The sequence below is a fragment of the Podarcis muralis genome, chromosome 2 (genome assembly GCF_964188315.1).
Source record: "Podarcis muralis chromosome 2, rPodMur119.hap1.1, whole genome shotgun sequence".
NCBI classification, from domain to species: Eukaryota; Metazoa; Chordata; class Lepidosauria; order Squamata; family Lacertidae; genus Podarcis; species Podarcis muralis.
Genome location: NC_135656.1, coordinates 41,923,094 through 41,950,414, shown reverse-complemented (window position 1 = coordinate 41,950,414; position 27,321 = coordinate 41,923,094). Strand labels below are relative to the sequence as shown.

The window sequence follows — 27,321 nt, the reverse complement described above, 5'->3', positions numbered from 1 at the left end:
AAATATCTTGTTCAACATAGATATGTTGATACATGCACCTGCTTCTTGATATTTGCACTCAGGGTAAATACTTGTACTGTTGCACATACATTAAAATGTTCATGCTTTTGGTGGCACAGCGATTACTATGTCAAAGAACGAATATGTGAAGTTGCCATGATAGTGATTCTTTTGGCAAAGCAATTTGCCTAGAGAGATGAAAACGCGGGAGAAGCAAACCTTGGCACCTTTTAAAACATCAGTTTGTTGTCATAAAACATTGATTTTTTTTAAAAGAGTACACATCCAGATATTTCTGTTGTGTACCAAATGCAGGGCAGGAGGGGGCAAATAAAAGGAGCTAAGAACTTATTATTACCATCTGGCACACTGCCTTCTTGCATAGTCCTCCCAGAAGCAAATCCTATTCTAGTGAGACCACTTCCTTTTAACCCTACTCTTTCTTTTCTTAACAATTTGTCCTGGTCTTCCCAGCCAGGGATTATTCACACAATATGGGCACCTTAGCCAAAAATGTCCCCCTTAGCCGAAGACTGTATTTCAGACCATAAACAATGCAAGAGGAATCATGACTGTTGCTTACTGTTGAATGCCATAAGTTCAGTGATTTGAAGAAAGGACTTGTTTATGCCTTGTTGCACTGTGCAAAAGAAATTGTGGTATTCATTTGGATGATTTTCCTCTGTCCATCTACATAAACCTCTAATTTGCCCGTGGCACCTTACCTTGACATCAAGCTGTTTTCTGTTCCTATTGTCCATGTGTAAGATTGAGCATGTTTGAGCGATGACTAGTAAGAAGCTTGTATTGTACAATTTCCAATTTCACTTTGGACGAAGTGTTACCTTTCTGCGACAAAGGCTTCAGTTTGATTAATGTTTCTCAGGCCAAACTAGCCCTTCGTTCTAGCTTAGCAGTCTTGATCACTTGGTTTTGTGCAATATTTGCACAGGTTAATCTCTCATGTATTCAGCTGATTAGCTTTTAATTCAAATATTCCTTGCACGGCTCCAGACAATAATAAGCATGGGTAATAAGCATGCATATAGATGTCCAAATACCGAAGCGTGTAACTTGGTCATCTTCTTACCGAAAAAATAGGGTTGCATTCCAAGCTTTTGAGAGAAACCTGCTTGACAGTTCTGATCGATATCTTCTAGGACCCCTATAAATGGTTTGCCACAACACACAATGGCTTTCTTCTTGTGAGTGACTCCTCATTGTTTCTGATAAGCCAAAATATGGTTCAGGGGCCAAGGATAAATAGATCAATATCTTGGATGAATTATGATCTGCACCGTAGAACCATTACACATTGAAAAATACAACTGTGCTGCCAAAAGTGTTTTATTGACTAATTTTAGTGGGCATTTTATCTCAGTTTTTTGGTCTTTATTCTACCTTTTGGTCTTTATCCAATGCTACAGGCTGCTTCACTTTTTTTTGCAGATGCAAACAAAAATCATTTCCCCCCCCCGAGAAACATGCATGCCACATTTAAAACACTCTCCTGGGAGCCAGAACTGGTTGCATCTAAGACTGCTGCCCAATATTGGGTCTAAACATGATGCTGATTCTGGAGCCTCTGTCAAAAAACAGCAGCTCTGCATAGAGTTCCCCTTCTCTTCTTTCCTTAGCACCCAGTAAGGAAAATGTATGATATCACATCATTGCATTGTATATTTCAGTATATGCCAGTACTGCAAATTCCCTCCTCCAGCCCAAGTATTGCTTAAATATGTGCAGGGTGAAATCCCACACCCCTGTATTCCATTAGAGATGTGGCATCTTAAACTTTCTGTCAGCAGAAGTGACTTGTGTGTCTCCCCTCTTTATTTTCTCTCTACCATGATCATGTCCCTTTTGATTCATCTCCTAAGGATTGCAGTTTGAGGGTGGTATTAAAAAACAACAAAACACCACACCACACATATTCCTGTCAGTGCAAAGATTTCCACTAGCACCACATAACTTCCTCTACTCCTCACCCAAGTGTGTGCTCTGAATCCTACCCAAATCCAGAGGGTTGGGGGAACTCATAGAACTGGTTTAGGGGACCATTCAGGGGGAGGAGAAGGGGGAGGTTCCAGTGCACAAGTAGAAATCCTTACGCTGGTAGGTTGTGTTGTTCAGCGTTAGCTTGGATACAACTCTGGATGAGACATTTTATTCTTCTTTCTTTTCCCATATTCAGTCACTCCTAACTTAAACCAAGGATGTACAACCCTCCAGATGTTGCTGGTCTACATTGGCCAAGGTTCAGGTGTTGGGAGATGGAGTCTAACAATATCTGGAAGGTTGTAGATTTCTTATTCCTGTTTTAGGTTCTGCCTAACATTTTTTCTCTTTTTGCCTTGCCAGTCTGCTAAACCCCAGCCATTGCAATCCTTTCATCAGCCTTTCTCATCTTCATTCTCTTGTTTCTGTAAATAATTTTAATGTGGCACACCACTTTTACCACATACCTGTACAGGCACCAGGGGTATGGTTCCTCATCAAAGGGAGTCACCACTTTCTTGCTGCCTTACAGTTCATATTATGGATTAGTATCACAGTGTTGGAAAGAACACTTTTGAAAACTCCGAACCTTTGTTTCTTCACAGCTGTTCTCGAGAAGCCGCTCGATAAAAAGGCAGGAAGGAATTACGGCCCTCCTGGCACCAAGAAGCTTATCTACTTCATCGACGACATGAATATGCCTGAAGTAGACACTTACGGAACAGTCCAGCCTCATACACTGATTCGGCAACATCTGGACTATGGGCACTGGTAAAATAGGGATAGATATCTCTATTTACAGTCCTTGTCACTTTGGCATGTGTTTAGCCATAATTCTGTTCTGTTTCCCTATCACTTTCAGACGCTCTTAAAAGATATATGTTATATGTGTATTTCTCTCAAGTTTGGCTTTGGGCTAATTTATTAGTATTTATCTGCTGAATTTCTATCCCACTCATCATGCCCTAGAGCAGGGGTCAGCAAGGTTTTACCTGCCTGGGCTGGTCAAGTCCTGCGGAGATCTCTCTGTGGGCTGGATTGCGCACATGTGTGAGCATGATTTCTGGCCTCTGGGCATGCGCAGACATGATTTCCGTTGTCTGGGCATGTGCAGACATGATATCTGGTGTCTGGGCGTGCGCAGACGTGATTTCCAGCACCACAGAAGCAAGTCCCAGCGCCACGCTGCTTTAGCACAACATGCGGGGATTCGCCAAGCGGGCGGCTCAGTTTGGGGGCAGCTTGTGGGCTGGTTAAACTGCCCCTGTGGGCCGCTTGTGGCCCATGGGCTGCAGGTTGCTGACCCCTGTCCTAGAGCATTGCCTGTAAATACAGTAAAGGAAGTCTGATACTCTCCCCAATATAGAGTCCCTGCTGTGCTAGATGTTATGCAGACATATGCGAATCCTAGCCTCATTCCCCAATATTGTGCAACCTCTGTTGGAATATTAATTGAAAGCAGCTGGGATACAGCAGGTGCCCAGTGCACATCTGACATGCTGCTTGAGACTTGGCAAAGTCCGGCAGGCACACTGCTGTTTGTTTGTCACTAATAGGATGTGATTAGGGTGATGCATTCTTTTCTTTTTTCTTCTTCTGGCAAAGGTATGACAGAAACAAGCTGTCCCTGAAGGAGATCATGAATGTGCAGTACGTGTCGTGCATGAATCCCACAGCAGGCAGCTTCACTATCAACCCACGCTTGCAGGTATTGCTTGTTCACCTGGCAAGGAGAAAGCCGCTGTTGGGTTCACTCAGTCTTTGGAAGGATTAACACTCTCATTTGTTTGCAAGCTATCCTAGATGGTCTCCATTTGAAGACAAACTTTAAGAAATGAAAACTTTGAAGTAAAACTTAGTTTTTTTCTGGATATGAGAAGAAAGTGGGGTGTAAGATGTACTGAACTTAAAAGATAAAGGGACCCCTGACAGTTAGGTCCAGTCACAGATGACTCTGGGGTTGCGGTGCTCATCTCACTTTATTGGCCAAGGGAGCTTCCGGGTCATGTGGCCAGCATGACTAAGCCGCTTCTGGCGAACCAGAGCAGCTCATGGAAACACCATTTACCTTCCCACCAGAGCGGTACCTATTTATCTACTTGCACTTTGATGTGCTTTTGAACTGCTAGGTTGGCAGGAGGAGGGACCAAGCAACAGGAGCTCACCCCGTCGCGGGGACTTGAACTGCTGACCTTCCGATCAGCTTTATTTTATTTTTAGTACCAACTTCCCTGTGTAGAGCCCATTCATACCCCCATCAGTGCTTTGCTGTTTTTAAACATCAGAAAATCTTATATTGCATCCCATGTGTTGGAATCTGATTTCATAATACAGTTCTAATATAATGATATTTCAGAACCAAGGACAGTGGCAAACTCTTTTCAAGGCATACACTGGAGTACGTAATTCTGTTTGTTTTGCTGGAACTTTGAACAGCATTGTTTCTTTTTCAGTGGCTTCTACTTTCTTCTTCTACTTTCTAACATATAATTCATCAAGCATTTTCATCTAGCCCATATCCCTGATTAAAAAGCCCATATTGAAAGGGCTGGAGCTTTTGGGGTATGAAGAGTCTTGTAGAATTCACAGATGAAATTGGCTTTTTGCCATGTAAACACTAGGAAGCCAAGTGATAGGTTGCAGTGGGTGTCCTGTTGTAGTGGGATTATATGCTAATTGCTTGGCAAATATCCTTTACAAGAAGAATCACAGGACCTTTCTAACCTTTCTGTTACTTTGGTAATTTAAAAGTGTGACTTTGATTTTTTTTATTTTAGGGAGAGGGATAAGGCACCTGAAAACTGGCATAGTTCAGTGCCTATTGCATTAGCTGGAAAATTCCTTGTTCAAAGACCAAGATGGTCTACGGCAAAAGCCACTGTCTTGCAACCACAGCCTTCCCTATTCTTAAGTTGCAACGCAGGAGGAATATACTTAGATATCTTGCAGAGTTGTTTGGATTTCTGTAATAATGGATAGGGGCAGATTTCAACATTCTTAAAGCAGTACTTTATTTAATAGTACAAGTGCTGCTACTGTTTTAAGTGTCACGTCAAATGCTTTGCCCTCTTGTAGTAAAGGACCCCTGGATGGTTAAGTCCAGTCAAAGGCGACTATGGGGTGCGATGCTCATTTCGCTTTTAAGGCCGAGGGAGCTGGCAGTTGTCCACAGACAGCTTTCCGGGTCATGTGGCCAGCATGACTAAACTGCTTCTGGTGCAACGGGACACTGTGATGGAAGCCAGAGTGCACAGAAACGCCATTTACCTTCCCGCTGCAGCTGTACCTATTTATCTATGTGCACTGGTGTTCTTTTGAACTGCTAGGTTGACAGAAGCTGGGACAGAGCAACAGGAGCTCATCCTGTTAAATGAATTCGAACTGCCGACCTTCCAATCAGCAAGCCCAAGAGGCTCAGTGGTGTAGACCACAGCACCAACCATGTCCTTTGCAGCAGTTGTTGTAGTAGTAGTAGTCTTGTAGCAGGAAGTTAGCTTAGAATTATCTAGTGATGCCATTATTTTCCTGGTAGGCAGATTTCCCAGTTTCCAGCATCTGGGAGTTAGGAAGAATGAGGTGTGCAATATAGGTCAAGCACTGCTCTACATGTGGCCTTGGGCCTATGATCCAGCATCACCATCTCTATCCGTGTTTTATTTATGAGTTTCACTTGAGTAGTTGTCTGTGGCCCACTGGGTGTGATTGATGATTCTTCCCTTTGGAGACAGGTGTATGAAAACTCTCAGGCATTTGCTATTATCAGGTCAAGGGAAAAGTTGCGCCAGTGAAAGTGATTCTGCCCAAACCCATCCTATTTCTGTTACATGCAATACCTACTAGTCTGTATTGTGTTTTCCTTTATGCAGCGCCACTTCAGTGTGTTTGCTCTCTCATTCCCTGGGTCAGATGCTCTGTCCACGATTTACAGCACCATCCTAACTCAGCACCTGAAGCGGGGGAACTTCTCTGTGGCTTTACAGAAATCATCACAGCAGTTAATAAGTCTGGCTCTTGCCCTGCACGTGAAAGTGGCGGCAACATTCCTGCCAACAGCTATCAAATTTCATTACAACTTCAACCTGAGAGATTTGTCCAATGTCTTCCAAGTAAGTAGCTCTTCCAGTTGGGAGCTGTGTGCTCCCTTAGCTAAATTAAACTTTGAAATTAGAATTGAAAAGGAGTGATGTTGATGCTGTATAGAACCATGACATGCCATAGCATATAATGTATGCCTGATGCAGAGGCCATGAGATATTGTTTGTCCTTCCTAGGATTAAATGGGATACACGGTGATCAAAGGGGTCTTGTCTTCCCCAAATGTGTGTAGAGGCCCAAGGTGACACTTCACTTACTGGAGACTGACAAGTGGATTTTGCTCACATATACACAGACAAACTGTTTTGGTTATATGCCGCACAGTTATGCTTTATTCCAACTTTTCAGTCCTGCAGTTGCCTTATACATTGTTCGATCCTTTCCTGAGAATGCTGGAAACCACACTTTGCTTTCTGCGGCGTTGTTGTCATGTTGCAGAGACTGTAAACTAGAAGGCTTTTTTTTTTTAAAATAATTAACAATAAATGTGCTTGTGTCATAAGAAGCTCTGATTGTCTTTCTACCTAGTTGCATGAAGTGGCTTTCATTTTCATTCTGGAAAGAACATAATGCTAAAATTGGTTTGAGGCTATCGCTTCCTGTTTTGCAATTTGCTTGGCGTTAGACACCAGAAACTCCCTTTTAACTGCTAATGTTGATGCAAATGCAAAAATGTAGTGGCCCTTTAACATCTCCTTTATCTTAGGAAAGAAATCAAGTGGTTCAGTGTTTAATGGCTTTCAGTATTGAGGACACTTGAGGGTTGCTCTTACAACAGCTGTTTTTCAGGTTACTTGAGATGTTCACAATTCAAGTGCATCTTACACAAAATGCATGCAAATCCAAGGACTGATAGTCAGCAGCCTGCTCAGTTCAAGCACGCTGTGGCATTTTTTTTGCATATCTGTTGCTTCATAGTACATTAGTACATGAGTAAACTGACTTCCTTTTGTGCTGTATCCCAGAAATACATTTGTTCATTATTTTCTCATATTTCTGTATTAATTAACTGCTACATCCATATATCTCTCATACAGCACCATCTCTGTGGATGGCTACAAACCGAGTAAGGCAGATCAGAATTTAAACAATAATTACTTTGAATAATTACCACCAAGTTATGCGTATTTCCTGTATGAAAAGGGTTTGCTGGATTTTATTGCAAAAAGGCACGTTTTGTGTGAAGTAATCAAAGGGCCACTGTGTATTTATTACTATCGGCAGGAGCTGAAAGATGGTTTGTGTGTGAGCAAAGTTGGTTGCATAAGGTTCCTCCTCCTCCTCCTTGAAACCATCCCCAATCTGATAAAATAGCCAGACTTAGTTACTTTAGTTGACAAGTTTCAAATTACCAGGAACAGAAATCACTGAGAGCATAAAGGAAACCTTCCAGATGGGTGTTGCATTTTGCACACCTGATTGTCAGCAGTATTATATAGATGTGTGAGAGAGAGAGAAAAGGAGAGAGAGAAAAGGAGAGAGAAAATTAATGTTTCTTTGTAAAAGCAAAGAATTGAGAAAGTTTATTATAGAACTTGGCTGCTGCCATTCTCGTGTCCTCTTGGCCCTGTTGAAGTCAGTGAGACTTCCCCATATATAATCTGCTCCTGGCAGATTTCTGACACCTATAAAATAACAGTCCTTGGGTAATTTATAAAGTGAGAGTGAAATATATGGGTGCTCTTGCTTTCTGTGACTCTTGTGTACTTGGTATGGTTGTTTTTAAATTTTACTACAAAACCGCTCCTGCTTTGCCTATGACATCTAGGCTGAAAGAAACTTTGTATGGTGAAATCCATGATACAGGTGTGTGGTCTGATATCTCAGCTTATCTGAAATAGAAAACTGTGCTGAATTGAGACCTTTGTCATATGCACACTGTATTATGCATCTGTCCAGATTGCTCACTTGGATGGTACAATGGAAATCAGTGCAAGGCAAGCTTGTAAGCATGTTGTTACCCTTTCCCCCTTTTTCTTCTCTTGAATGATGTAGTAGCCACAGGTATATTTATGTCACTTCTATACCATTTCCTGTTTAAAAAATAAAGAAAATGATGTGTGACAATGGCAGTGTAAATGATTAAAACAAGGCCAAGCAGCAGCAGCAACTGAGCATAAACATAAGAAATAATATAGACCACAGTTTGCACCAGTCATTAAACAGGAAAGTTTGAGGATACTGGAAGGTTGTCTTTAGATATTTCAGAGTAAAAAAAGACAGAGCAGGGCACTTGGCCTTAGAAGCACAGTGTATGATCATGGTGCTGTGTCAGGGAACTGCCATCAGCTCAGAGGCGAGAGGTGGAAGAGCAGTTGTATTACAGGGAGCCTCTGAAGATCTTACGAAGTAGTTCTTCCTCTGGCGAGGAGGGAAGCCACACCTCCAGTGGGGAGGGGGTGCAAGGATCAGAAGATGCTAGGGAGAGCCGCAACATCAAGCCTGAGCAAAGCGGAGGGGAGGCAAGTCCCCCTTTGGCAGTGCCTGTTCTGCGCAGTAGTCTTTGGCGCAGAGAGGGGAGGAGAAAGTTGAGGGTCACACGGCTGTTATCCTGGGGAAGGTATAAGGACCACCCACTCCCAGATTCTGCTAGCGACTGAGCAGACATGGACTTGCAACACTCTGCACTGTAAATAGTTTGTACAGATAATAAAGCCTAGAAAAGCCAGGTTGGAGTCTTGCCTGTTTGCTCCCGAGCAACCACATCAGCACCTGACATGCTGCAACAGAGAAAGCCCTGTTCTGTGAGCACAGAAGCTCATGTGGGTGTCTTAGCAGTTGTGGGAGGTTCATACAGGAGAAGGTGTTGCTTGAGGAATACAGACCATATGGAGCTGTAAAGGTCATTGTTGCTGTGAGGGAGCGCCCTACGGTTAACAGCTATGTGATATTTTAAAGCTGTTTAATCTGCCATGTTTTCCCCTTTCTTATGATTGACCTCTTAAAAAAAATAACTTGGCTACTGTATTCTGTGCCAGCTGAAGCTTTCAAAAAGTTTTTAAAGGTCTTAACATCTTTGGGGTGAAGGTGGAAGCTCTTGTTTCCAGCAGATTTGACAGCCCAAATCCATGCTATGAGGTTCTCTTTTGTTTAAAAACGTGGGATCCGTATGGAGGCATCTCTGCTCTGCAGAAGTAAAAAACTTCAGCACTATCTTTGCTCTTTGATGTTGCTCCAAAGCACGGTGGAAGTGCAAAAATTATTTCTTACTGTGCATAATTACCATATTACCCAGCTTCACTGCTCAAATTGTATTGCTCCCCGGACTAATTGTTATTATACCACTCGCTAAGCTATTGCTGAAGTTTACTCTCTGGTGAAGCCTTATCCCAGCTGTATCTCTTAATCAGTTTCTCTAGTTCACGCCTGGAGAGGATGTGCAGTGGAATGTTAATGCCCTGGAAGCTCACTTAAGTGAGATTGCGACTCTGGACAACTTTTCTTTGGCCAGGCTGAAAAAGTCTGCGAAAGGAACAAAACCATTGACTAGTACAATGGCAGCTTGGCCATATCATGCTATATTCAGATCACCAGTCCAGCAAGTGGAAGCCCACACAATAACTTTCACTAGCGCACCTGAATCAAGATGGCGGTGACTTCACCTGGTTTTTGGTGTGATGGGTCTAAACCTACAAATTGCACCATCCATTTAAAATTCACAATATTTGTTTGGTTTCTAAAAAATAATAATAATACCCAGGTAGGACTGGTTACTCCCTCCATGTAGCATAGATTGGAATGACCTATTCTAAAATATGTATCGGGCAGGGTTTTTTTAAGGGATTTTGTTGAGAGCAGTAAAGGTTTATCTTGGTTGATAGGGTTTGGTTTGCAATAAAAATATCTCTGGAAAGGAGTTGAAGGCATGGAGTGTAGAATTTGTTATTGGTTTCTTTGGGAATTTGTATAGTGTTCAGGATGTAGTGAAACAAAGCTTTGCCGGGCTTAGCTCCAAAGCGTACTTAAAGAACAGAGTGCCACTGAACATACTGAGAGTGTCTTTCCCTTACATCTGATCCCAAAATAATTTGGATTAGGGCAAATGTTTCAGGTCAGAGGGAGCAGTTTTGTGGCACCTCTTTTAAGAAATAGAATACTGGATATAGTTGTAGATTTGTTAAGAAAATGTTATCTGTTCTTCACTGGATATTCTTATTCTTGCCATTCATATCTGTGTTGAGTGTGTGGCACGCTATGGACATTAAATTGGTTTGTTACAGACTAAAAAAGGATGTGGTCTGTCCTCAAGGAAATCTAATCATCCTTGTTATTTTCAAGGATTGTTCTTGCTACGACATTCTTATATATATATATATATATAGAGAGAGAGAGAGAGAGAGAGAGAGAGAGAGAGTAAGGCTGCCAGGCTGTTGTTTTTAACCGCATTTTAGTTGAAGGAATGCATGTCCATTTGTGCTCAAACTTCAAAATGTGGAATAGCTGGAAGAAGCAAGGCATTTTCAATTACTTTTAAGTGCATCTTAGAATTTCTGAATAACTCAGTAGAGGTTTTCTTTTAAATTTAATGTCACCAGACCCATAGATATTGCTAATGGACTTTGTTAAAAAGGATTTCTATTTGAAAGAGACACTTCCATATGCATTTTTAGAAGGTGTCATAAACATGCCACAATTACCTGGCAGAAATTAATGTTTTCTTGAGGCAATATCTGCCTGATTAAAGTCAGTTTTTAAAAAACCATCCAGTTTTATTCCCAAGCTGCTTTTGTCCTGCAGAAATGTGAATGGCATTGTCTGCAGGAAATGGTTGCGTATGTGGTAGTTTGTGTGGCCTCCATTTTTGTTGTCTGCTACAAGTTAAATCAGGACAGCATTGGGAGGTTCCTGAACAATGAATACAATTACCGATAATTGCAACTTTATACTTTTGTTGTTATCCTAATTGGTGTAACAAGTTAGTGGGTGTGAATCCTACTAAAATCAGAGGTTGCATCTGTGCATAATTCATGATAGGATTAGGTTTGGGGTGGATCTAATAGAATACGGTCAATCTTCTCTTCTGGAAAGCTTAAGGTTTTGAAATGGGCTATTCTTCTTGTGGGAACAACATTCTCTCTCTCTTTTTATTTTGTTCTCATACAACTTGTTCCTAAGGGGCAACTTGAGCTAGAGTATGCACACAATATAACTTCATGTGGGCTTATTACCCCTTAGCACACTTAAGTTAAAATGCCTTTTGTTTTTGTGATAAGAAGGGTCAAATGACTGGGGTTGCTTTCAGATTGTTGCTATTTAGCAGGTTACAATGAACAAATTCAGGTTGCATAACATTATATAACTTCACTGCAAACAAATCAGGATGGAGGCTCAATAAACAGGTTGCCTTGCAGCATTCAGAGTCATGTCCTTTCACTCTTTCACTGTCTGTGGAACAGCAAGTCTAATTGATCAAGAAAGATGGCAGTGGCGTGGGGAAGTGTTTGTTCCTTTTAGCACACAGATCTTGTGCATGTGTTGCTTTGTGATTTTAGTTGTGAGCAGGCTAGCATCCACAGAACTCAGCCTGAAATGATAGGAAGGGGTTGCGAGGTAGCCTGTGTCATGCAAAACAAGAACCTCATTGCATGGAATAAAGTGGGACTGACACTTTCCCGAACATGGCAATTGCACAAGCTGCCATTTGAATTTCTCACTTTGCTTTCACAGCTAGACCTGCAGCTCTGCATCCGTGCCAAAAATGATCTGTATTTCATATGCATCTCTTTGCTTCCAGGGTATTCTGTTTTCAACTCCTGAGTGTTTGAAGGCTCCGCATGACTTAGTAAAGCTGTACTTGCATGAATCCAGTCGTGTTTACCGGGATAAGATGGTTGATGAAAAGGACTTTGTCCTCTTTGATAAACTGCAGACAGAGACGGTGAAGAAGTTCTACGATGTAAGTGATGCAGGCCCATTTCAGTCACTTACCTGAAGCAAAAGTCATATGTGGAGTGATGAAGAGGGTGGTATGCCTGTTTTCTCCTCCATCGTGGGAACAGAATCTTTGACCTGGATAAGCATCATGTTATTTGAGTGTCTCTGTGTCCAAGTAACCATCACACAGAATGGACCATTACACTGAATTGTAAAAGGGAGGTGAACTGTGCTGTGTCTGAAAGCAGGGGGTGGGGTGAGAGCCTGGTCATAAGCATTTTTTTTAATTTTTTTATCCCCCCCCCCAACAGGCAACAGATAGAGCATTTCTATTTGCTTGTTTTTTGTTTGTTTTGCTGGATTTGGATGGGTTTCATCTTTTCTGAAACCGAACATTGTGTGTCTTTGTTCTTTCTCATTAGGAAATAGAGGACACCTTGGAACAGGCTAGGAAGATGAACATGTTTTGCCATTTTGTAAAAGGCATTGGAGAGCCCAAGTACATGCCTGTTCAGAGCTGGGAATCACTTAATCAGATTCTGGTGGAAGCCTTAGAGAATCACAACGAGGTCAACTCTACCATGAACCTGGTGCTGTTTGAAGATGCCATGTGCCATGTGTAAGGGGGGTGTTTTGTTTGGAGTGCTTGTGAGCTTTCTCTCGCTTGGGGATGGGCATGGTAGTGTGTCTGCAAACTCACCTCAAAGTGGTGGGGAGACGGGTGGACAAAAGGCTTTTGAAAAACAATATTCAAGTTCTTTGTTTGGACAACGGATACTAAAATGTTATTGCTTGTCAATCTGGGGCTTCAGGAAGGCCACATTATATAAACAGCAGGATAAGAAAAAGACACTTATAAATATATTTGTTGAGGGTGGTTTGATACTTGCAGTGAGTGGTTTTCCAGTTGCCTATGGGCTTTGATTTTAGTTGTTCGAGAAGCAAGGATGCTGAGACTGCCCCAAATGCATGTGCTTCAGAACGTCAGATCACACACAAACCCCATCTCTCCCAGCTGTTACAAAATGATATTTCTTTCATTAGAAAGGGGCGGGAGGGGCAGTCTAACTGTTTCTGCAACTCCAGGCAACAAATTCAATCACTGTCACAAAAGCGAACAATGCATACAAAACTTGCTGCTTGCCTCCTTTGTGTGCTGGGGAGTGTAGCGTCCTTTTATTTCCCGCACCAGAGGGCCTTGATGTTTAATACAATCGTAGTGGCTCTGCATGCCACAGTGCTTTTATTCCATTTGGTTACTCATTTTATCTTGAGTAGTTTCGTGCCGACCAGGCTGTACTAGGACCTGGTGTTCAGTGCACAAAGGCAGGCACCCGCAGTGATGTTGTGTGTCAGGCTTGTAAAAGGAAAGCTGCCACGTTCGCTCACAGAGCCTCCCTGCATGTTACAGACAGGTGCCAGCCCCCCCCCCTGGTTGTAACCTGGCCTGAGATGAGAATGAAGGGTTCTTGTTCTTCCTTGAAGAGCAGAAAGTTGTGACTGAGGTCAGAGTCACGTGACCCCTTTCACGGGAAGCCGCCCAGAGTGGCTGGGGAAACCCAGCCAGATGGGTGGGGTACAAATAATAAATTATTATTATTATTATTATTATTATTATTATTATTATTATTATCTTTTAAACCTGGCCAAAAAAAAAAAAAAAACCGGTAGCAGAAGCTACTGGTACTTGCACAAATGAACCATATAAAATGATGAATTTGCCATCTCATGTTGCATTCTAGTAGCTGCTTCTTTTTTGCCTTGAATGGCAGAAGGCATAGGCCACATGACCGGCTTCCTAGCAGATGAAAAGTTGCTTGGATTGAAGGAGGTGACCACAAAATCGGCCAAGTGATTTGGCCCCTGCTTCTTATTCCAGGTCCTGGACAGCTGGAAAAGTCTTATCCTGTAAACTTGCCCACAAAAGATTTGCAGATCAGACCCTTGTTATATTATGGCTCCCTCATCATGAGAGGTTATTCATTTATTTAGACTGGTCTGTGGGGACCCAATGCTGGTCGTTTTTGATGGCTGCTCCAGGCCTCTGACATTCCTTGTCTAAGGAGACCCGTCAAAATCCATTCCTGCAAAAGTTTTCAAGAGAAATAAAGATCATTGTTAGCCGCTTTGAAAATAGGCTTTTAATATGAGTGCCTTTCTTTAAATCTCCAACACCTTCTTGTTCTTACTGTATTTGATTTTATTTCCTTTTCTGTAGAGAGCACAATCTATTTTATGATATTTGGCTTTATTGCTTGCATTTGTTGCTTTTGTTTTTGCATATCAGCTCTCATATAAATGCAGCCTTGAGTACCTTGGCAGATAGCTGGGTTATAAATAAACACCTCCTTTACCCTTAGCAGGTATGAATTGAACGTTAGACATACAAGAAGCGAAGTTAAGTTTTAATAGCTGAATCAGTAGCTCAGAAGCTGAAATCCATCTTCACTAACCACTAAAGGGTTTTGAGCCCTTCCTTTGCAAGCTCATAACTTTAATAATTGCTGGGCTTTGTCAAGGTTTGTTCACGTCTCCAGGCAAAACAAATGGCTTTGTATGCAGGCAGCCAGACATCATCGGTGCCATGCACTACAAGAATGAGGGTGTAATCCAAATGAATGAAAGTGATGATTTCTTTGTGATATTTACTGGTACGTTTACTATGTACCATGGCGTTGTAGTGACTATAAGGCAGCAAAATGCAAGGACAGTGTAGAGAACAATGTCCTTCAAGGCCAGATTGTACTTCACGGGCCACATCACATCATACTTAGAATGTACCGATACAGCAACACACCTCCATGCCTGTGAACAAATGTAGCTCCCTATTCTGTCACCCAGTGATTTGGGTTGCATGCACAAGCCTGGTCTCATATACTCTCCTCTCCTCCTCTAGTGTGGCTAAGAGGAGGTGAAAATGGAAAGCTTCTATTTTCAGTTAATCATGGATTATTACGGTGTTCAAACCCTAAACTATTATAGTCCAGAGACATTAGCCTGAATGGCAATGATTTGCTTGCAAGGGGATAGAGATAATACGTTCTCCTCTTGCGCCTAGGAGAAAATTCCTAGATGGGTTAGTACCTGCTTGAAATTAGTGGGTAGTTCCTACCTCTCAGGAAGTATCTCTTCTGCGCTGCCTTCCTGCTGGTTCCAGAACCATTATAAGTTCATTAAGCAAGAACTCTGGTTTCATTCAGATTCCGCAAGATATGTAAACCAAAGGCACTGGCAATTGAACTGCTTATTAGCATACTAGATTACATAGATTGTTATAGTTGTGTTTCCAAAAAATGCAGTTAGGTTCAGTCCATGCTGGAGAGGTGTAAAGGCACATAAATCCCATTTAAGAGGCAGAAAAAGTGATGAAAGAGGACTCAGAATGCTACTAAGTGGGTATAGATTTACTGGTGTTTCTATTCAGGTGTCATAATGGGTTGAAATTTTGAACCTAGTTCTGAGTATAACAGGAGATACCCCTAATGCCATATACTGAAATGTACCACAGAGGAAAAACACTTTAATACAGAGTGGTTGTGTACCATCCTATTTAGCTGCCGTATCAATCGTATCCTGGAATCTCCCAGAGGTAATGCGCTACTGGTTGGTGTGGGAGGAAGTGGCAAGCAGAGCCTGACGAGATTGGCAGCTTTCATTAGCTCACTGGAGGTCTTCCAAATCACCTTGAGGAAAGGCTATGGGATTCCTGACCTGAAGGTGAGCAACTCATAAAAGTGGGGGTGAAAATAAACTTAAGTTTATCTGTTAGCTTAGAGTAAGACTCTGTTCAGAATTTAATGTGTTTTAAATTGCTCTGTGCAAAAGAAACACTTATGCTGAAAGCCCTGTTTCACAAGGAGATGTTCTTGCACAGGGCTTTGGCTGATGGGACTCATTAGTTGAATCCCACCCAGTGATATAACTTCAGTAGTTTCAAGACAATTAGAGTTGATCCAAAGTTACATAAAGGTCCATATAACCGCGCTGCCTCAGAATGCATGTGAAGAGTTTTAGTTTGAAAGTGTTCCTAAATTGAGTTCTCCCTGCCTATTCCTAACCTAATCAGGTTCCTAGGCTGGAAACCTTCCATTTGTAGAGAGCTTTTAATTCCAGTGTACATTTAAATAAGCATTCACCCCATACTCACTTTCTGTGGTGGTATAATCTCATGGGCGGAACCGCAAATCCTTGCTGAACATTTGAATCTGTTTTAAGAAAGATCAGTCATCAAGGAAAGTTTGTCATAGAATGGCAGATGGAATGACAAGAGAATTTTAATTATACATTTATTTTTTTTCTTTAAATACCTGTGTTGTAGAGGAATGTATAAGGAAGACGTGAATATTCAGAGTAGTGGTGTTGTCCAGTTATTGATCTTCTAATAAAGCTTTGCAAGGAGACTTTAATGACTATTGTGACTCAGACAATAATGCTGAGCTTTGATATTATGTATCTTGGGATAGAATGTGAGGTTATATATTTCCTTCCCACAGTTTCATGTGTGTACAACAATACTCAGTAGGATCTGCAATGTGGTTAAAAATGTATGCAATTTACTCTGCAGGCATACCAGCATATTTGGTTGAATTCTGAATTTAGTCATCAGCATGGTTGGAATTTCACCTCATAGCAGATAGCCGAATTTTTGGTGCTTCGGTATACATGCCTTTTCCTTTCTTGTATCTGCAGGCAGACCTGGCAGCACAGTACATTACAGCAGGTCTAAAGAATGTTGGTACCGTCTTCCTCATGACAGACGCTCAAGTGGCCGATGAGAGGTTTTTAGTTTTGGTAAATGACTTGCTTGCTTCAGGTATGGATCTTGGCAGTTTGAATTTTTAGGCTGACAAACCCAAGAGCAAATCAAAATTGTGAAATGTTTTCCAGAGAACACACATAAATCAGATCCAGCTGCAACTTTATTCCAAGGAACAGTTTTCTTTATAGCAGGAATGAGGGAGCCCTCTGGATGTGTTGGACTATGACCTGTACCATCCCTGATCATTGCCCTGCAGACTCCAGCTAAAAGGAATTGGAGTCTGACAGTATCTAGAAGGCCACAGATTTCCTGTTCCTATTTCAGAATCCATCTTTCATGCGGATGTGCACACACGTTCACAATGCTACCTACTTACCTGGAAGTAAACTCTTGGAATGTGAGCACAATGAGTTGCATCCAGTTAACTCATCCTTTTACCATAAGGTCTTCTGCTTCCTCATCAGGCTGTCCCCTCCTTATCCTCTCCTTGTACCCCCTCCAATCTGCTCTATAGAGTTGGGGGGAAACCACAGAGCAGATTGGAGGGGGGGGGGAGGAGACAGAGGGGAAGCTCTGTTGTGCAAGTGGAAGTCCTTATGTTAATGAGATGACTTCTTTAGATCAAACCCTGGATAAGGCCATCTATGGTAGATGCCATGACTATATTCAAGACTCACTCAGATCAGCTTAGATCAGCTGGTGACTGGGTTTTTGTTATGTCCCTAAACATACGGCCCATTCCTTTCAGATAGCAATAGCATTTTTCCTGCTATTTTAGAAAAAATTTAACAACCCTGAAGATTTTTACTCCCCTACTGACTTTGCATGCTCCATGTATTCTTTCCCCCTCTCATCTTCCTGTTTTTATCTTTTATCAACATGTTGAGCTGTGTTTTAAGAATTTTATTGTGCTGTACTGTTGGTTGGTTTGTGATATTGCTGTTGTGATATGTTTGTTTTGTTGTGATTTTAATTGTTGAAAGTTGCCTGATGCAGAATCCTAGAACTGGAGAATTGGAAGGTACCCAGAGGGCCATCTAGTCCAGCCCCTGCAATGCAGGAATCTCAACTAAAGCATCCATGACAGATGGCCATCCAACCTCTGCTTAACACGCCCCCCCCCATGAAGGAGAGTCTACAACCTCCCAAGGGAATCCATTGCACTGTCAAATAGCATTTACTATCAGAAAGTTCTTTCTGATGTTTAATAGGAATGTGAATGTTTTAGAAAGATAAAAAGATATACAGGCCCGGTTCTCACATGATGCTAAAATATGTGTCCTCTCTAGCACAGCCATGAGGAAGATTATTCATTATGTCTGAATCCGGACAAAGAGTGGTTAGTTCGGCAAAATGGCCAACCTCAGGCTGTGATTTATGATCCTGGCTTGATTCCCTCCTGCACAAAAGTTCTTGATTCAGGTGAAATGAGTGATTGGGTTAGCTGATAACGGAAGCAAAGGGCCCCAGTCTTTACCATGTGGTCACACCAGAGAGCTCATGAACCCAATGTGCTCTTTTCCATAATGTCAGAATACAAACATAGCCTCTTTGGTGCCTATTTGGTATATAGGCGTACTGGTAACTTTGGGTGGTGATGTTTCCGCCTTGGCTGCAAGAAACGATTTACATCCAGGATGTGGAATGATGACAAATGGCTCTTTCTGTAATGCTGATTTTCAGTTTGCACCTCACTGTTTCTTCTGTTCCTTTGCTTTATTTCTTTATCTTGGGAGATGTGCTAACAGCCCCAAGGTGCTTCTTGGTGTACTCTTTCTATTTTATCAAATACCTACTGTAGAAATAATTCAGCTGCAAGGTTAGTCCCTGTGGGCTTACCTAGGGGCCCATTGAGACGAAATCAAGTGGGCTTGTTAGTATGGTTATAACTCTTTGCTTTGGACTCCTTCCCACTCAACAGCTGTGTGAAGATGTTCTGCTCTGTGCAGAATTCATTTTACCAATGATGCAAAGATCACAATGGGTAAAATTACTTCTTTGTTTCCAGGAGAAATTCCTGATCTTTTTCCTGATGATGAAGTTGAAAATATCATTGGTAATATGAGAAATGAAGTAAAAGCCCAAGGATTGATGGACACCAGGGAGGCCTGTTGGAAATTCTTTATTGATAGAGTTAGACGGCAGCTCAAGGTAGGACTGTGTGGTCCCCAAGGACCAGTCACCTGCTGATGCTTTTCAGTTATGCTTTGAAAAATAAAGGATCTTGCGCTTCCGACAGCTATTCTGTTGGCTGGCTTTTTGCAATAAATTTACTAAGCAATTTCTTCCCAAATGTATTCACATTTGAGTGCTAAGAAAATGTGATATCCCTGCAACAGAAACATTAAATCAAGGTAAATTGCCTGGATGCTACCTAAAACACGAGTAAGAACCACACATGTATTTGGGGGGGTGGGGGAGGGGAATGACTGTGTGGCAAAGCCCTTAGATAAGTGTTCATTAGATAAGTGTTTAGGGAAGTTTTTAATATTTAATGCTGTATTGTTTTTAACACTTGATTGGAAGCCGCCCAGAGTGGCTGGGGAAACTCAGCCAGATGGGCGGGGTATAAATAATAAATTATTATTATTATACCTTCTGTTTCTGAACTGTGGTTCTGTGCCATGCATTTTTTGGAACTTGCTGTAAGTCAGCTTCTGGCATGGCTTGAAAGCCGTAAGGACAAGCCGTACCACTGGAACACTTTTGTGTGGTGTTACTGCATGGTAAAGGTAAAAAAGGTGAAGGACCCCTGGATGGTTAAGTCCAGTCAAAGGTGACTATGGGGCATGGTGCTCATCTCACTTTTCAGGCTGAGGGAGCCAGCATTTGTCCACAGACAGCTTTCTGGGTCATGTGGCCAACATGACTAAACTGCTTCTCGCACATGGAGGACTGTGACGAGTGCCAGAGTGCATGGGAACTTTGCTTACCTTCCCGCTGCACCGGTACCTGTTTATCTACTTTCACTGGCATGGACTGTAGCCTGCACTGTGTGAGAGAAGGGAGGCAAAATCAAACCAGTCAAACAAATCCTTCTCTACTTGAGAAGTGTATTGCTGCCACCCGGTTGACACCTTACCCTCAGTTTGCCTCTGCTAAATAGTCCTTTAACCTTTTGTTACCTACCTCCTATACTGTGTAGAGTCATATGGCAATTAACTCTTAGTTAACACCCCCCCCAAACAATGATTTTACTTATGGTTCTAGTAAGGCAACAAGTTTTAAAAGGTTTTTTTGGTTGGGGAAATAAAATTTTACAGCTTGAGTAGATACCCAAGAGAGCAAATAAAAAGTAAACAGAGATCAGTACATCCAGCTGTATCTATTATAGACCCGTGCCCCTTATCAAACTAATATTTAACCATTTGCATCCACCAGGACAGATTCTGTATGTTTGTGGTCTTTGTTTCTCCTGCTGTCTTCTAACAGCTTGGGCTCTCTTAAAGCATTTCGGCCCTTTCTCTCTCTTGCAGCTCTTCATATTTTTGTTTCTACATTTTCTAGATTGTCATCTGTACAAAATTTGTGCAATTAGTTATGTACAATCAGTTAAAAAGTTTTTCTGATTACATTTCTTTCTCCACGTAACTACCTTGTCTCTAGACTGAACTTTTGAATTTCCTGTGCACAACATCCTGAGCAAAACCTTCCTCTTGTGTTTTTAACCTTCCTCTGAGCTTTTGATCTCCCAGTGCAGGGGAATGTCTAAAGCAGTGGTGTCCAAACTTTTTTCAAAGAGGGCCAGATTTGATGAAGTGAAGGCTGTGAGGGCCGACTAAAGGGCCAACCAAAGGATTAGGCTTCCGAAACACACTTTGGACATGGCTGGTCTAAAGCAAATGTCACCATTTTACAACCAAATACTGAACACAAAATGGCTGAAAGTCCTGTTCCTTCAAATCTTGCTTTCTCAGTTTCTCAGCATCTGTTTTCTGTTCCTCCAGGTTGCTCTTTGCTTTTCCCCAGTGGGGAACAAGCTGAGAGTTCGTAGTCGGAAGTTCCCAGCCATTGTTAACTGTACAGCAATAGATTGGTTCCATGAGTGGCCCCGAGAAGCTCTGGAGTCAGTCAGCCTGCGCTTCTTGCAAGGGACAGAAACTATTGAGGTAAGCAATTATTTGAGGACTGCTTCCCACATAACTTCTTTCCTTTACTGAGATTCAAAACCCAAGGAGGTCCTTGAGAAGATAACACAACTTCTGGAATATCATTGCTGTAGTTGTGAGGCTTGGTAACTAAGCTGCCATATTATTTCAGGCATGTTCATGGGGCATTTAGCCATCTGGCTCAAAATATTTCCTCTTCCATCTTATTTTTAGGCTTCAGTGAAGGAATCCATAAGCAAGTTCATGGCTTATGTGCACACCAGCATTAATGAAATGTCCCGTTCCTACCTGAGTAATGAACGCCGTTATAACTACACCACCCCCAAGTCATTCTTGGAACAGATTAAGCTCTATCAGAATTTGCTGCTTAAAAAGGAGAAAGAATTGACAGCAAAAATGGAGCGGCTAGAGAACGGCCTGCAGAAGCTTAGCAGCACATCTGCACAGGTGAGGAGGCCTTTGTTGCTAAGTAGGATGCAAAGTAATGCAAATATTGTAAAGGTCGGAGATGAAAAGAATATCTGTCTATCTACACACACACATTCACATACAAATGACTTCCTTCTCTATTATGGCATCCTGTACCCTTTTAGAAGCACATATGAAACAAACAATTATATGTGCGGGGTCGGCTGTGTGGGTCTTTTCTGTATTACTATTACTGTGTATCTTAGACTGCTGTTTGCCTGTGTGTGCGTGTGCGAAGAGGACTACCTTCAGCTGTACATATATAAATTGGATTTATATAAATTGTTGTTTGCTATCTGTAATGAATTTGGGGTGTGTATGTGATACATTAACAGGGCAGTTTGCCTCACCCCTGCCATTGTCAAGCCAAGTGCTTTCCTCCCAGAAGCACTGCACCCTGCTGCTTTCACAGATCAGATAATGAGGTGGATGGGCTTGTGGGCTGATTAAAAAACTGGAGCTGTGCCAGAACGTAGGGTGAATTCAATTCCTGCTCTACATCGTCTTGTTCTTTTTCCTGAAGCAACTGTTATGCTCCTGGAAGAAGGAAGATATTAAGACCCAGCACTAAGCTAAACCACAGCTAAGCATGAACAAGTTAAGCATGTGTGTATGCAAAGCAATAAATTGTGGATGTTTTGGTCCTCTTCTGGTACTGCTGGAAGCTAAGCTGTGGTTTCCCTTAGAGTTGCATGAAAAGTCAGCCTCTTGGTTTGCCTCACTTCAGACAAACTATGAGTTCAAAGTTGGTTCTTTTTCCTTTTGCAATAGACATTTATTGAAAGTTCCTCCCCCAATAGAATATTGTATTCCATGACATATAAACCATAACATTATAAAAAGAAAACATTGGTACAAGTGAGACACATTGCAAAGTAGAGGCAAGTACTGTACTGCGAACATTACATTTGGATAAAACCTACATAAACCAATGTATATGAAATTGAGCAAGGGACTAGAAATTCTTGAGTATCATATCAGACCACAGAGGACAATGTGAATCTGGCAAGGTGGGGGAAGGAGAGAGAGCCACCTCAATGAGTTACAAATTTAGTAAAAAGGTACCAGGTGACAAAGAAGGACTTCTTAATATTTACCCCTCTAATCTAACATGATCAGTTACTTTTTCTACAACCAAGCTTTGTTCTTGGCTTACCAGTTGTGGGTTTTTTGTGGGGGATGAACCGCAAGCCCAGGTTCACATGTTGCTCTTTGTACCCACAAACTTGTTCACTCGTGCAAAACGATGAACATCTGCTGGCATACTGAAAATGCCAAGGGCTGGGGGCAGGCTGCCAGAGAAAATATCTCAAGCAGCTGTGAGCCCTGTAAGTCCTACGTGCACCCAGAAATCTATTCTCAGTGGTTATTCCACCCCCACTTTGTGAATCTTTTAGAGCTGCGTTGTTTATCATGTATCTCATGAAGTGGACTCCAGCCCACAAAAAATTATGAAACTGTCAGTTTTGGTTTCTCTCAGTTTCTCATTTCCCCCAATCTTAAATTTAGTTCTCCATATTTCCACATCAGTTAGTGTCTTTTCTTAGAATGGCAATGGCGCCCACTTGAGAAGTGCCAGAACTGAGTTCCTGGGAGCTCCCCCTGAAAAAAAGCCCTGGCTTCCCTGATCTTCACAGTACAGTGGTACCTCGGGTTAAGAACTTAATTCGTTCTGGAGGTCTGTTCTTAACCTGAAACTGTTCTTAACCTGAAGCACCACTTTAGCTAATGGGGCCTCCCGCTGCCGCCGCGCGATTTCTGTTCTCATCCTGAAGCAAAGTTCTTAATCTGAGGTACTATTTCTGGGTTAGCGGAGTCTGTAACCTGAAGCGTCTGTAACCTGAAGCATCTGTAACCCGAGGTACCACTGTACAGTATTGCCAGTACATGCAGGGAATGAGAAGCTTTCGGGCAACCATTTTATTTTCAGAACCTGAGAAGGGAATTGCATTCCACTTAGCTTCCTGTGCCTGCCCTGAGGCAACCTGTTAGCATTTCTTTTGTTTTTTAAAAAAGGTTTCATTGAATTCCAGACTTGAGTCTCTCCTGCTGTAGCAATTAATTGCTGACCTTTCTGATGCAGTGAATGTAGTAGTCCTGAAACCCCTGGCACAGGTAATCGGATTAAAAGAGCCTGCTGGGAGCCTACTGGGAAGCCTCTCTGTTCTTAATGCTCCCATTTTTTGTGCAGGATTTTTACCTTCTGTCCCCCTGGGAATTATGTAGCGCTGGCCTTGCTTGTATCTGGCTTGCTTTGTTCTCCTTTCCGTCAATATCCACAAATCCATCTAAGGTTCCCTCAGAGAAAACACATCTTCCCCCTTCTCAGTTGAGGGGAAAACAAAGCACATGGATTGGTCAGGCCTTAATTTTCAGGGTTGAAGAGCTGTGTGGAGGCAAGTTGGGTTGCTTTGAGCTAGTTAGCTCAACCCTGTGGGCCAACACAGAGGGTAAGAAGCATACCAAAGTTGTACCACTTGTCTGGTCATGATTACCTTCCACTATATTGCCATATATAACTTTGTTTGTTAGCCATATCCTCCACAATGTCTCTGGAAGGGTTTTTTACTGACCGGCTTATGTGGAATCGTATAAGCCCAGAAGAAAACAAAAAAACTGCTTTCTTTTTTTAAACATTCTTGCAACCATTGATGACCAGGTTGAAAAGATAATCCTATTCACATAAAAGAAACTAAGATTTCTCATACCTTCCCTCAGTTGATGCCCCCTGTTAGCCATCTTGTGATTTGTTAGCCATTGTTATTTTATTTTATTATATATATATATTTATTTATTTATTTATTTATTTATTTATTTATTAAATTTGTATACCCCTTCATTTGTAGGTCTCAGGGTGGTTCACAAGATAAAAAACACAAAATACATAATAAAAGCAAGGACTAAACAAACCAATATGTATATGACTTCATGGAAGAGTATTAAGACCAGAACGTGTGGAGTTTGTTTTCTCCTTCATCTTCAAAATAAAGATCTAATACTTCATTGAAACCTACATTAAGTTTTCAACTCAAATACTAGCCCAATATTATGGCCGCCAGTGCAGATTTTAGCATCTCAACTTACACTTTCCCCACCCCTCATTGGTTTGGTCTTAGTGACATGGTTCAGATGCCCAAACTTCATATTACAAGTATTTGCTTGATGGTGCTCTTAAGAAAAGCTGCTTTGTGTTGGCAGTATTTGGGAGTGAAGTGGGGGCATTTGTACTTTCCCACTCATTATTTCACTGTTTCATATCTCTTCCCCCCCCCCATCAAATGTGTGTTTGCAAGGACAGAAATGCATTTGAAGCCTCATGGGGGAAATGTCATTGAAGGAAGCAATATGGAACAAAGACATGATGGGTGTGAAAGTGTAAATGCCCCTTCCACTGCTGTGTCTCCACACACAAACATTGCCCACTGGAATAACATCACCACCACACATTTTTGCATGCAATGCTTAGTTTAGGGTTAAGTATTAAGGTTTCAGTGTTTGCTTTTCATGAGTGATGAAGCTTATTTTGCTTTAAAAACAGTTTCCCTTCCTTTGTCGGAGGATCTGTACACAGGGACAATTATTCTGCTTTGTTGCATTTTCCTGGCTTTCAAATACAACCCTGGTTCTTAATACTTTGGAGCCTTTCTTGGGCTTTTTTTTAGTTCCTTTTAAAAATATGTCAAATCTTTAACCTTCAATTACTGTTGTATACTCTGCATTTTTTAAAAGAAGGCTTTGTCTGTAAATGCCATTGCATCTTACAATAAGAGCCAGTGGATTGCATTTCTATCCTCTCCCTTTATATAGCTATTATAAGGGTTGTGTAGAGCTGACAAGTCAATCCCTTGGTTGCCTCATCGGAGCACTTAAAGCCCGATAAACTTTCTATTCATACATGTATCCAGCATGCAATTACTTATCATAGGCTGAAGGCTCTAAGCCATATCTAAAAGCAGCCCCCCCCCCCCCACAAAACCCCAAATCTCTCTTCCTTCAATTTCCCCACATCTCCAGAGAATTTTAAATGAGCCAAACTTGCCACTGAGTTTTGCTGACCAAAGTGCTTATGCACCCCCAAGTAAGCTAAGGGTAATTTTGCTTCCTCCAGCAGAACAACGGGAGATGAAAATGGATTAGCCGTTCTGCAAAGGCATACACAAAGGACAGGGCTCTATTCAGAGCTTACACAAAATGCCTGCCACTTACTTTAGGGCGATTACAGGGTGTTTAAAACCAGTGCTGAAAATGGCGTGGAATCCCAGACCAATTATATGTCTGCCTTTCCCCACAGGCAAAGGTTTACCCTGGAGCTCCAGAGCTTACCCTTGCAGGTTAAATAAAAAGAACATTTGTTCTGTACAGCGCTGTAGTGTTCTTATAAAGGAATTGAAGCTGGTGCCGTCACAGGGCCTGCAAAGAGTTCTTCATTTAAAGCAGTATGGCTGTCATAGCATGTGGGAACTAGTTCTACATCCTTAAAAAAACACATCCCCAAAGAGATTGCTTTGTGTGTCTTCTTCAGCCATTGCGCCACATCCCACCTTTTCTCCAATGACAGAAAGTGCATCACCAACCGCACACGAAGAGGGCTCAAGGAAGAGCTGCATGTGACATGAATGCACAAGCCTGAAGAAGGAAGAGTGTTTGTTGTTATTAGGAATGGGTCCCAAATTGCACAGCAGCTTGGAGTTAGAAACCATCTTGATCTATAATAATAATAATGTTGTTGTTGTTTTTTTTAAGTCAGCTGAGATGAGGATGTTTTCGGTATGGGGCAAGAAAAAAGCCATCTTAGAGTTAAATCACAATATCCCAGTTTCCGTCTGTATTGCTTTTGGGGAGATCAAGCTGGGTTTTGAGATGGAAAGAGCAGACAGCCTTTCTCCCAGAAATGGAGGTGAAATGCACTCACAGCTTAAGTTGGCCGAGGCTGTCATAAAGCACCTGGAAGGCCCTGCACATGCTGATGGCCCTTCTTTTTGTTCTGCAGAATTAAGCTGCCAGTACTTTCAGCAGATGATCACTGATGAGGATACACTGGTACCCAGCCCATACAGCAGCTTCTGTCCCAAGTACAGAGGAGATAGGAGACACTCAAGGAATAGGATTAGGGTGAAGCTGAAGCAGGGTTGCCCTTATGTGGGGAAATAGTAGGAGGATTAAATGAAGGCCAGGTGTTGAGAGGGTGAATATAGAAAAGGTATGATGGGGAAACTTTCTGGTTCATGTGTGGGCCAAGAGGTACAGAACCCCCTAAATATATGATGCTACATGCAGCAATCAGCCAGATGTCAGATCAAAATACAGGTGACATAGCAGATGTTCACTTTCCACTTTATAAAGTTTGGTTCCCAGGATGTAGCTGTTAAAAATCCAGAACCAAACACTGGTTCCAGTCCCCCCCCCCCAATCTGTATAGAAATGAATCTGTTGGCTTGACATCTGTTGAGAGCTTTTGTCTCTCCCCCCCCCCACTGCCCTCTCCCACTTTTCAGACATTCTTTTTATCTAAGTGCCCATGATACTAATTCCATGTCCTCTGACTGGGTTTGCATCGTCTTTACTCCAGGTAGATGATTTAAAGGCAAAGTTGGCAGCTCAGGAGGTGGAGCTGAAGCAGAAGAATGAAGATGCAGACAAACTGATCCAGGTGGTGGGCGTCGAGACAGAGAAAGTCAGCAAGGAGAAGGCTATTGCTGACGATGAGGAGCAGAAGGTAGCCCTGATCACACAGGAGGTCCAGCAGAAGCAGAAGGACTGTGAGGAGGACTTGGCAAAAGCTGAACCAGCCCTTGCAGCTGCTCAGGAAGCCCTCAACACACTCAATAGGGTAAGACCACAAGAAGAGCTGGATGAATCAGGCCAGTGGCCCATCTAGTCCAGCATCCTGTTCTTAAAGTGACCAATCAGATGCCTGTGGGGATCCTACGAGCTGAACATCAGTGCAACAGGTATTGGGGTGGTGAAAATGGGATTTTCATACTTGGGCTGTGGAGCTGTGCATATTTACTTAGGAAC

General features: G+C 42.1%; 1 protein-coding gene across 3 annotated transcripts in view; it reads left to right on the top strand.

Annotated features, from left to right (window-relative positions):
• DNAH9 (dynein axonemal heavy chain 9) overlaps positions 1-27,321 on the top strand; it is a 210,106-nt gene that overhangs the window by 77,944 nt on the left and 104,841 nt on the right. For all 3 annotated transcript variants that reach the window (XR_013391852.1, XM_077924329.1, XM_028717200.2), the window contains exons 39-49: positions 2,604-2,769; positions 3,604-3,706; positions 5,865-6,104; positions 11,828-11,989; positions 12,390-12,586; positions 15,522-15,684; positions 16,657-16,780; positions 18,735-18,877; positions 20,674-20,835; positions 21,049-21,282; positions 26,873-27,133. Coding sequence is in view for 2 of the 3 variants with exons in the window: in XM_077924329.1 (XP_077780455.1) it covers positions 2,604-2,769; positions 3,604-3,706; positions 5,865-6,104; positions 11,828-11,989; positions 12,390-12,586; positions 15,522-15,684; positions 16,657-16,780; positions 18,735-18,877; positions 20,674-20,835; positions 21,049-21,282; positions 26,873-27,133 (1,955 nt within the window). In the remaining variant the exon portion in view is untranslated. The remainder of the gene's footprint in view (positions 1-2,603; positions 2,770-3,603; positions 3,707-5,864; positions 6,105-11,827; positions 11,990-12,389; positions 12,587-15,521; positions 15,685-16,656; positions 16,781-18,734; positions 18,878-20,673; positions 20,836-21,048; positions 21,283-26,872; positions 27,134-27,321) is intronic.